We start from the raw sequence: 12237 nt of genomic DNA, 5'->3' as shown, positions 1-12237 counted from the left end.
CCTACAATAGTAAAAGTATAATCCGTAAAATGTAGTATCAAATGTAAATGTAATTACAAGTAAAACATTATATATTTTATTATTAGGTTGTTGATACTAATGAATCATTGCTAAAGCAGCATGTTACTGTTATAGCTGGTCGAGGTGGAGCTTTAATTACTTATATACAGTTAGGGAGTTTTGTGGTTCACAATCTAGGAGTCGGACTTACTTCTAAGGGTTACAAGATAAATCTGAGTGGTCATGGAAAAGAAGAAAAGCTCTGCTTCACAAATTTGTATTCTTTTCTCAAATATTTGCTGTTTTTGGTGAAATACTGGATCATTTTACCTTTTTTGAGCTTCAAATTGTTATTTAAATGAAACCATCTGACAAATTAGAAGGGGAACTGTCTCTTCTTTGGAACTGATGTGGTCACAAACCAAAACGATTAGAAACCACTAGTTCAATCTTTAGCAGTTTATTGTTCTTTATAAGTATATTTTTATTATGTAAAATCTTAATCTGAAAAGTAACTAGTAACAATAGGTGTCATATAATAGTAGTAAAGTAAAAAGGACAATATTTGCCTTTAAGGACCCCAAAATTGTACAGTTGTAAGCATTGAAGTTGTGCTTTATTTCGATGATTAGCACCAGTTGCTTACTCATGCTTTATAATCACTGACTCATTTATCTGCTTATTGGCTACAAGCTGACTAGTAACATACAGTACAGAGCAGCCATTATAACCTGACACTATAACCCTGCCCATGCCAACGCCGCTTGCTGCTGCAGCTCCCCACCACCTCTTCCAACCTCTTCAGTATACGCTAAGCTTTTGGCTTATTGTTGACTTAACTAAAATGTAATGTTCACGTACATGTTACGAGTCCTCGGGCCTCGTCAGATTCTTTTAGAGCGAAATAAATCTAAAATCTAAGGCCAATGAACCTGTATTAGGCAGTCTTATGGGTGAAGTATCAGGCGGTGGCACAGTTGGGGTTTCAGTTCATACCAAAGACAATGGGTGGGGCTGAGGTTAGGGCTCTGAACAGGCCTAGTCATGCCCAAACTAGCCCAAAATATGATAAACAGTTTCATACTACAAGTACACAAGAATATGTGGAAATTAAAATCCAGTTGTAAGATCTTTGTCATACAACAGTATAAAAAGGCACAGGTATAATTAATAAAATGTATGTTGGCTGGATTTTAAATGCTTCACTTTCGGGCTACTGGTATGCCTGGTATTGTGCATTGTGACTCACTGCCATGACTCTCCACCGAGACATGTTTAATAGAACAGAGTCATTTTTTATGTTGTTGGTTAAACCATGATGAGTCAAAATGTCTCATTACTAATAACTGGTTGGTCAGTATCCCATGTCATCAAGTGTGTCGTGTGCTCTCAGCAAAAACAGCTGGAACATTGTGGTTAGGCTCACTTTAATATTTCTCAAAAGACTGTGTGTCTGTGGTATTACTTAATTTTTAACCTATATATTTTATTTTAAGCTGTGTCTTGAATGTCTTTAAATGTTTGAGTGACTTTAATATTAGATTTTAAAGTGAAAGTTTAGATTTATTGAGGGATTATAAAATGTCTTGATTGTTGCTCATCCATACTTTCAATCCTTCAATATAATCCTTTCAATATATTTATTGGAGGTGGTGGAAGAAGAAATCAGACCTTATGAATTGGCACTATATAAATAAAACTGAATATTTTGCTTTAAAAGTAAGTAAAAGTAAAAGTACCAGTGTTAAAATACTCAAATCTTAGTAAAAGCACAAAAGTATTAGCATCAAAATATACTTTGAGTAGCCTACCAAAATTAAGAATTACTTATATTATGCAGAATGGCCCGTTCAGAACAATATATTACATAATTGGATTATAATTAGTGATACAATAATGTGTTCTTAGATATTGCAGCTTGTGGAGCTCATTTTAATTGTAATAATTTAATTGTTGTCAAATAAATGTAGTGGAGTATAAGTATAAAGAATGGAAATACAGGAGTAAAGAACAAGCACCTCAAAAGTGTACAGTACTTGGGTAAATATACTAAGTTACATCCCACCGATGCTTTTATTGGTGGAGCAACTTCAAAGCTGTCAAGACTTAAAAAGTATTTTTTTTAATGTAATTTCCTATTATTTCATGTTTTTATTATACTAACATACTACATAATTTTATTATAATGTATTTTACGTTTATTCATCAATTGGTTTTATTTTGAAATGTCATTCTCATAATTTGTCCACGCGACAGTTACCACAACAAAAGCCTTTCACTTCCCGTCGTCCTCCGGGTCAAAAATGAAACTAAACAGAACATCGGGGAAGATTCCACCTCCACAGAAACATATCTTTTGTTGTGTAACTGCGACCTGTTGTCAGACGAGCGGGGAGGCTGACTGACTGCAAGAAGAAAAACATCGAGTTTCTCTTCCACTAAAGTGAAAGTAGGGGAGTGTGTAGGTTTTGAAATGCTGCGACAGTGATTCACCTGTTGGTCCCTCCCGGATGCGTTGGTACATGAAACTATCTGAGGTTTTTTACAGCTGACTTCACATGAGATCTGTAGCGCGACTCAGCTGACACCACATCAAACTGTCCACGGTGAGTTCAGGCTTTCACTCTGAATTTTTTCTGAGGGTGCATTTCTCAGTTAATGAACTATGTTGAAATTAACTGTAGCTACAGTTTCTTTTTGCCATATTTTAAACTGTTTTTAATATATGTCCGGCCAATTTGTGTGTGGTCAAGACCTGAATGAATAGCGTATCAGTTCATGTTCAAAATGTCTTTTTCTTTTAAATCCCGCAGATGTCTGATTTCAAAACTCTCGTTTTCTTTGACCTGGAGACCACTGGATTAGGTAACATAAACTTTTAAGTCTGCTTATCAGTTCTTGTTGATCGATACTAATGGCATCAGCTAAATTAGATCTGACCCTTTATTTACCTCATTTGACAACAGCATTGTCAAATATGGTAGTTTTTTTTTTCATCGTTTATGATAGACTATAGAATAGAATAGAATATTTTTGCCTAAAATATATATTTTATATATTTTTTTTATAAAATGTTTTTTGAGCTTGAAAGTTCATATTTGATCTTGAAAATAAATGGATCCACTTACTGTGATGGCATTTTCCCACATCTTGTTTACTTTATAACTTTTCTTGTCAAAATAATTAGTTTAATTAAAAGTAGCAAAAGTTTAAAAATACTCTGATACATGTAAAAGTCCTGCATTGAAAATCATCATCAAATTATACTTAAAGTACCAAAAGTAAAAGTACTTACTATGCAGAATTGCTCATTTCTAAAATAACATATATTATATCACTGGATTATAATTAGTGAGGCATTAATGTATAAGCATCAGTAATGTTGCAGCTGGTAAAGGTGGAGCTAATTTGAACTACTTCATTTACTGCCTGGTATCTTTATCTATAATAAAACATCATTACTTATTAGTTGATTTATATTTATTTTATAATTATTTTATAAAATCTGAATCAGAATCTGCAAAATAACTAGTAATTAAGGCTGTATAAATAATAATAATAAAAATACAGTTTTTGCTTCATAATGGAGTACAAGTATAAAGTAGCAATAAAAGTACCTCAAAAATGTACTTAAATACTTTCCACCTCTGCTTTTAACCCAGTGCATCATTTCCCGTGCAATCACTTAAAAAACTAAGTGTTACTTTAGAAATGTTGTGTGTTTAATGTATGCTTCATTGTGTACCAGTATGGCTCCCTAAAAATAACTGATAATAGCCAACATCATAACAGGCACGCATCAGAGTCATGAAGGTCTTGAGAAATTAAAGCTTAGGGTTTGGTTAGAAAGGGCGAAGTATCACTCGGCTGTCATTACACTTTGAGCCACTAAGATTACATAACAGAGGACATGTTTGTGCCACAAACCAGCCAGAGATGCTCTTCCTGTGGCTGCCACAGGATGCCTCTGCTACATTACTGACTTGAATGGAAGTTGCGACACGAAGATTTAATTGTCATATCAATTATACAAATAGTACATATCCTAAAATATTAAATACTTATCTTGAATTTTTGCAAGATTAAGGCTGGATTAAGCCAGCAATTGCAAGGCCACAGATCTCTAGTGGCATCTTTAATCAATATTTTTGTATTAGCAATGGATTAAATGACTACGAACACTTCATCTCTGTTATGGAAATAAAGTAAGCCAGGTTCAGGTGGGATGGAGAAGTTTAAGAGACTGATAAAGTAAAAATAAAATACCACATGCGCACAAACCTGAAGGGTACTTCCTGTGTGGGGATATTTATCCTTCCTAGACCTACAGAGATTCGCTAAGTGTCTAAATAAGATTATTGTTCACCTATATGCAGTACATGGGTTCAAATCAAGACACTATTCTTATCTAAATTAGCCTAAAGTGAAGTTGTCTGTCATAAAAGCCACATGCAACACTTTCAACATAGAGCCAGTCAGTTGGTCTGTAATTAAACAAAATAAGGATAATCTCGAACTTGGGTTATCCAACATATGGATAACAACGCATCCTTGTCAAGGTGGCTGCGTCAGTCAGTCGACCAAGAAGACAGAGAGGAGAGACAGAGTCTGACCTGCTGTTCACTGGCCGTGACCTTGGCTTACTTTAGCTCAGAAATTGACCCTATCATGACCTGGGGAAACCTGTGTCATAGTACCCCTAAAATTCCTTTACAATCTCGGGCTGTGTGAGATTGTGATGGGCAATTCTGACATTTTAAAGACCAAATGATTAATTGCCTAACTGAGGAAATAAGGTGACAAATTAATTGATATTGGAAATAATCATTAGTTGCTGCCCTGGCTGTTAAGTATGTCAAAATTACCCTTCCTGTTAAAGTAGGTTTGTCCTTTAATGCAACGCTGTGACAGAAACTAGAAGCTCAGACTGATTTCATTGTAACTTTAAAGTGTCTGTGGTTTTGACTGTGTAGGTGTGCCAGATGACTCAGTGGCTGCTCTCGTTATCATAACACATTTGGCAGGACGTCGTGGTTAAAGCTCTTTCATGTGTAGTTCGTTTGAACATGAGTTCCTCAGAAATCTTGCCACTTGTGTGTGCTCTTTTAACAAGGTGTACTTTCCAACAAAAGAAAATCTTAGCACAACATCCACTTGCTGTAAATTGTTTTTACTTTTAGCAACATGCCATCAGTGTAAAAGGGTCGAGTTATGCTGATGAACACGGAAGTTGCAATCTGCCACTATGTTCAAATCACAGATGACAGCCCAGCTTTGTTCCTGAGGGCTAGCCTCCGCACAGCTGGCCAATTGTACAATCCTAAATCCCGCCCCTTTTCGCCAATAACAGTTTTCTGGATCTCAGTCATCTTTCCCCTTTACTAGACTCGCCTACGTTGAAAAGAAAAAATTACTTTAAAGATGGTTAAAAGATGTTGCTGGGGTGGCTGTAAAAGTGACACTTTATACCCATTACAATGTAATGTGTCTTCATGGACACACATGTAGTCAGTGTGTAAGTTTTAGTGATATCTAGTGGTGAGAGTTGCGAATTGCACCCCCCCAACCCTGCCACTAAAACTTACACACTGAACCTTTAAGTTAGCAAAACACTCGGTAACATATAACTACATCAAAAGGAGTTTGCCTAATGTCAAATCACTTACATCAGCCAGGATTTGTTTAAAGAGATTTGGAAAAGGACAGATAGGTTGGTAGCTGACATAATTTTAAGATGATGTGAATTATTATTAGCCAGAAAAGATCAAGTCTAACGTTGTTTTGTTTATATTGTCTCTGTAAGACCACATGCCGCCCTTAAGTAACTTTTGGTTTTATTTATTTGGAACCTGGCTAAACAGCTGTCAAGCTTGTCTAACCTAGCAACAATAGTTACAGGAGGGCGGAACTTCGGAAGAGTCGCGCTGTGTGAATGTCAAACTGTTGGTTTTGGAAAGTTAAAGAAATAGTCAGACACAGTCTGTCTGAAATCGACAGGTTGTGGGAGCAGGAGGTGTCCAAGCAGTTCTGAAGAAGCATACTGGCAGAATTTGCTCAGTTGATGGTTCAGTTGTTAACTTGACTTAACAAGTTTGACATTTGGGGGAATGAGCTCATTCTCTCTTTTTGCTGAGAGTTACATGATAAGATTGATATCACTCTCAAGTCTTTATGGTAAATTTGAAGCTACAACGAGAAAAGAGGTTAGCTTAGCTTAGCACAAAGAATGGAAACCAAAAAATAGTCCTGCATGTAACCCACTGTAAAACCACAATATGTCAAACGATGAATCGATTATTAAAATAGTTGCTGATTAGTTGTCAACTATTAAATTAATCGATTAATGGACTAATAGTTGCATCTCTAATCTATATTTTGTGTAATCGGCCTACATCACTCAGTAGGTTATCACTCAGTGACAAAATGACAATAGTTTTAGAATTAAATTTAATATTATAAATTATATTTTTTTATATTTTCTTTTTGTCTTACCCTCCTTTCATTTATATCCTCTCTACATTCAGACACTGCAGTATGTGACATCATCCAGTTGTCGGCCATCTGTGGAGAGAAGGTCTTTAACGTCTACACCCTCCCCCGCCGTGCCCTCACTGAGAGCGCAAAAAATGTCACAGGGTTCACCGTCAGTCAAGGCACCCTGTTTCTCCACGGGAATCCTGTGGAGACTATACCTCTTGTTGAAGCTCTCACCTCCTTCATGGCCTTCCTTTGCTCCTTCCACCGCCCTGTGGTGCTGGCGGCCCACAGTGCAAGGCGGTTTGACGCACCTGTGCTCACCAGAGTGCTGCGACAGTTCTCCCTCCGGCAGGAGTTCCAGCAGGTGGTGTCCGGGTTTCTGGATACCTTCCTACTAAGCAAGAACCTCTATCGTGGTCTGGGCAGTTATTCTCAGAAAAACTTGGTCCGCCACTACCTCGGAAAGACCTACAACGCCCATAATGCTATGGAGGACGCCAGGATGCTGCAGGAGCTGTTCAACTCGTGGAGTCCTAACAGATGTGATGTCTTGAGATTTATCTACAGGTCATCCCTAGCATTTTAAAAAGGCTGCAAGACAAAAAAGAGGAAACCAATACTCCACTTAGAAGTTAACCTTTTCAATTTTGTTCTCATCATGTGTCAGACATTCAGAAAAATAGTTCTTGTGATTAGAGACAAATAATGCTTGTTACACCCCAAACCCCAAATAATGTACTGTAACATGTCTCATACTCACTCGAGCTGTACTTGTTTGTCTTCCCAGCAAATTGTAGCCCCAAAAAAATATTAAACATCCATTTAATTCTTCTAGACAACTTGGTATTTTTTAAATTATTATTTGCACTAAACTTCCTACAGAGTAGCCTCAGTAGACCAGCATGCAACACAGCCGTAAGGCTTGTTGTGTTTAATTTTAAAAGCATTTTTTCATGCGATCATTATCTTTATTCCCTGTTCTACCTTCAGTACTGTATACGTGTAATAACGAAAAAAGACTTTTCTCCAAGGGTTTGTCGCACATGCAGCACTTTAGGAAATTCAGGAAATCACTATCTAGAATGAGATTAGAGAGGTGAGATAAAAAAGGATCTACTGTATGTGGTTTAAGCAAGGATGTTTAATGTTGATTTGCTGACTTTTGTACATGTTTCAACATATAAATCTCTCCTCTGAAATATTTCAAAAGCACTTTCTGATGGATTATGAATTCTTTCATATTGTTTAATAAGAAATTAGTCTGTGTACTTAATATACATCATAGTGTAGATAAAGTGTTAAAAGTGATGAAAATGATGCTTTGCTTAAAATATAATTCATTTGCTTGTATGTATTATAATAGCAGAGTAGAGTTTTTTAAAAGAAATATATGAAACTGATATCTACAACCAAAATACCACAAAACATGATCAAAAAGTTAGAGAGACTGTAACGAATTTGTTGTTGATACATTTAAGGAATACTTGCAATGAGATAATTTATCCAATCATGAATATGTTTTAAAAATGGGGAATAAACATTACATTTATTCATTTAGCTGACGCTTATCCAAAGCAACTTACAATTGCTGTATACGTCAGAGTTAGGGTCGCACATCTTCGGAGCAACTAGGGGTTAAGTGTCTTGCTGAGGGACACTTTGGTGAATGTGTCACAGTGGGAATCGAACCCAGGTCTCTCACATCAAACGAATGTGTCTCATCCACTGCCCATCACCACCTCAAAAAGATTACAATGAAAGTAAGAAACAATATTGTTGTTATTAAAATGTATACAATCTCACTAAATATCCCTCTAAATAAATATAATGAAGTGTATTGTGAGCTCTTCTTTCTTATAAAATATGCAACTATAATCAGTGTGAATATATCCACCAACCAAACTTCTGTAAGTATTTCATCCACGTTTTGATTAACCTCTGCCAAGTTGCGCTGCCATTTATCTCCTGTAGAGGGCAGCACTGTCCGTGGGACACTTAGATCTGCTGGTTCATACTTTACAGAAGAAGACAATGTCTCTCTTCAGAATAATATAACAACGTTTCTTGTTTCACTCTTGTTTAGTTGGAAAATGATATTTGCTCAGGAAATACATTGTACAGTGTATAGCTACAAGTGTTTTGATTGGTACGTGTTTTATTGCTTGGCTACAACTCATTTATCTTGTTCTTGTCCGTAAATTCATCTTCAACGAGGCTTTTGTTTTGAAAGTTATGTCTGTCTAAGCAGGTGTTTTAAAAACACGGAGGGAAATCTTTACCGACGCCATGTAAATGTCAGCGTCTCTAATGTGTCTTCGTTTCGATTACGTTATTTTACTAAAGTCATTTGATAAACGCTACTGAACTGTGGGCTTGACGGGATGCAAAAATCAGAATCGGACAAGGTTGAAAAGTCTGAACCGTCGCTGGTTTTCTTTGACTTGGAGACAACTGGACTGGATAACGTTAAGAAAATTTTTCCTTTAACGTTAATGTTTATATGACTTGATGCTCCTCATTCTCTTGTCCTGCTTATGGAAGATAAAGAACGCATAACACCATCCAGATGTTTTAAAACAAAGCTTTATTTTCCACATTGGGTCTGTTTAAAACTATTTAAGATGTTGCCCTGTTGTGGTTAAATATTACTTGCTTCTGGGGCAGCAATTAATGATTATGTTCTAATGATAATGTTATGTTGATTAATCATCTAAATCAAAAGCCAAAGAGGTATAACAAAATACAACTTACATGTTTCACAGCCAAAAGTGACATTTTAAAGTGCTTATTGTCAGTTTACAAAGAAATTATAAAGACTGTAAAGCAGCAAAAAGCTGAAAATGACTTGAACGATTAATCATTATCAATATTGCCATATAAATTTGGTTACAATCAGAGTTTTTTTCATAGTATTACATATCTGGTGTGTCAGACCCCTGTTGGAAATATTTTTAAATCACTGAGTGAGTCTGTTTTATGGCTAAATTAAATTTTTATTTTTGTATGATTTGCATTAATGTGATAAAGTACCTTTTGATTTGTAAGGTATTTCATTTGCTGAAATAGCCAAAAACAGTCATTGTTGTTTGGTTATTTTATCCATTAACAGTTTCTCAATTGATTTTTCCAGGTAATTTACTGTATCATCATGATGCAGTGTGAGTTATAGTATAATTGTATGCATGTCTTCCATGCCTAATTCTTGTTAATTAGTTTTTGACTAACCAAACAGCCTGTGTTTCAGCCTACAATCATTCTATCATAGTTTTCACATTTTCTGCTTCAACACCCAGTGCCCCTTTTTGTGGAAAAAGATCCTCTGAAGCTCACAGAAGCTTTTATCCCAGTGTTTTATTTGTCCAGGTCAGAGTTGTGAGATTGTCCAGCTGGCTGCAGTGAGTGGAGGCCACTCACTCAACCTCTATGTCATCCCTGGGTGTCGAATGCAGCGAGGAGCAGCCAAAGTGACTGGCTTCAGGGTCCGTAGACAGAGACTGTACCTCCATCGCCAACTTGTCCTCACCAACTCCCTGCGAGAGGTCCTGGTCTCCTTCATAGCTTTCCTTAAAATGCTCAGACGCCCGCTTGTCATTGGCCACAACATTCGCCGCTTCGACTGCCCACTGTTGGCTCGAGCTCTTGATGAAGTGGACCTACGTGCAGAGTTTGAGTCATCAGTCTTAGGCTGTGTTGACACTCTACCACTGGCTCGGGAGATGCTAAAGGACCGCTGCCTCCAGAGTTTTCGACAGGAGAACTTGGTAAGGGAGCTGCTGGGTGTGAACTACAAGGCCCATGATGCTTTGGAGGATGTGCGGGCATTACAGGCACTGTATGGTGTGCTTCAGCCCACACCAGAGTTGATCTGTAGGCATAGGTTTACTCTGGACACCATGGAAAACAAACCAGCTGTGACAGCTGCTAAATCTAAAGTGCACTGTAAGAAACCAGAACAGCGCCCCCTGTGGGAGCACTTCAGACAGACAGCAAAGGTCTCTGATCGCAAAGCAGCGGACCAAAATGGACAACTTAATGAATTATAAATCTTTTGACATAAAGAAATGAGATCAAAACACAGAAGACTGGCAGCATTCATCAGCCTGTATAAGGTGAATTTTGTGTTTTGTGTGCCATAAGGTAGAATATTTAGAGGGTTGTTCTTCTTCCAGTGCAAACAGAGCTGTGAGAGTTTCCTCTAATGGTTGATGGTGGTACAAATTAAAAAATCTGACTGGAGAAAATCGCTTCAAACATCCTCCTCAGTGAAGCAAAACAATAAACTGCAGTGCAAATGGATTATTCTAGCAAGTTTGTTGACTGGCTTTTGAAAGGTGAAGATACGAAGACAATGCACACACATCTGGAAGTCACACAGTACGACTTCAGCCACTGCCGAATCCTAATGGGGCCTTTGCTTCTTCTAGACTTCCTTAATTTGCTTTATGAATCTTGAGTTTCAAATCTAAAAGCTTCAGTCTTACCATTGTTGTTATTATCCTCAAAATATGCTTTATCGCACAATCCTGACCAGATGGGAGACATGAGTGTCTATTGTAGCTGTAGTAACACTTTAGTCATACATTTGTAGGAATCTTAAGATGGCTGTTGAAATCTGCATGCTGCTTACTACTACTTCACCATTTATTTTAGAAACAAGAAACAGGCAAACAGCCATGATTCAAACGTCTCTTTATATGATTTATAAATGGTGAAAATGTCTAATGGTGGGCAGATTTTTAAATATGTCCCATATCACTGTGTAAAAACGGTGATGACTGTTGGAAACCTGCCTTATGTATACAGTTTGGTTATTAAGAAAATCTTATGTACTTCTATTCTGAATTCTTTAAGGTACAGAATATTTTTAGAGGTAAATAAATCTGCTAATAAATATATTGTATTTGTACAGTGTGTCTCCAATGTATACTTCATTCCCTGTTAGTGCTTGATAAATATATGAATATTTCATGTAGGACTGTGAGATATGGCTGAAATCAATATACCAAATAACAATGTTCTTCTATTATCAATATGGCTAAATTATACATAAAATATTCAAATGGATGAAAAAATTTATGTTCAGTGCAATACACCTTTTGTAATTTACATCAGATAAAACTAAAATTAAAACAAATCTTAACAGCTTTTATTTGGATAAAACCTGTTAATATACACTGCTCAAAAAAATAAAGGGAACACTAAAATAACACATCCTAGATCTGAATGAAATAATTAAATACTCCTTTATCTACATAGTTGAATGTGCTGACAACAAAATCACACAAATTACCAATGGAAATCAAATTTATCAACCCATGGAGGTCTGGATTTGGAGTCACACTCAAAATCAAAGTGGAAAACCACATTACAGGCCAATCCAACTGTAATGTCCTTAAAACAAGTCAAAATGAGGCTCAGTAGTGTGTGTGGCCTCCACGTGCCTATATGACCTCCCTACAATGCCTGGGCATGCTCCTGATGAGGTGGCGGATGGTCTCCTGAAGGATCTCCTCCCAGACCTGGACTAAAGCATCCGCCAGTCCATAGCATCAATGCTTCCTCTTGCAGGAGCTGCTGACACACAAGGTCTAGCATTGTCTTGCATTAGGAGGAACCCAGGGCCAACTGCACCAGCATATGGTCTCACAAGTGGGTCTGAGGATCTCATCTCGGTACCTAATGGCAGTCAGGCTACCTCTGGTGAGCACATGGAGGGCTGTGCGGCCCCCCAAAGAAATGCCACCCCACACCATTACTGAC

The 12237-nt window shown here is 37.1% G+C and overlaps 2 protein-coding genes across 2 annotated transcripts; both read left to right on the top strand.

The window, feature by feature from the left end:
- Nucleotides 1–2280: 2280 nt before the first annotated feature.
- LOC123961882 (DNA polymerase III PolC-type-like) lies at nucleotides 2281–8314 on the top strand. Its single transcript, XM_046037653.1, has 3 exons — nucleotides 2281–2606; nucleotides 2814–2865; nucleotides 6525–8314. Exons 2-3 carry the CDS (start codon nucleotides 2814–2816, stop codon nucleotides 7061–7063), a joined length of 591 nt encoding a protein of 196 aa, XP_045893609.1. The 5' UTR covers nucleotides 2281–2606; the 3' UTR covers nucleotides 7064–8314.
- Nucleotides 8315–8560: 246 nt separating this feature from the next.
- On the top strand, nucleotides 8561–11383 carry LOC123961939 (protein PML-like). Its single transcript, XM_046037761.1, has 2 exons — nucleotides 8561–8937; nucleotides 9841–11383. Exons 1-2 carry the CDS (start codon nucleotides 8859–8861, stop codon nucleotides 10518–10520), a joined length of 759 nt encoding a protein of 252 aa, XP_045893717.1. The 5' UTR covers nucleotides 8561–8858; the 3' UTR covers nucleotides 10521–11383.
- Nucleotides 11384–12237: the final 854 nt, after the last annotated feature.

The sequence above is a fragment of the Micropterus dolomieu genome, linkage group LG22, assembly GCF_021292245.1.
Source record: "Micropterus dolomieu isolate WLL.071019.BEF.003 ecotype Adirondacks linkage group LG22, ASM2129224v1, whole genome shotgun sequence".
Taxonomy (NCBI): domain Eukaryota; kingdom Metazoa; phylum Chordata; class Actinopteri; order Centrarchiformes; family Centrarchidae; genus Micropterus; species Micropterus dolomieu.
Note: the sequence above shows the minus strand (reverse complement) of the source record. Positions and strands in the feature narration are given on the sequence as shown.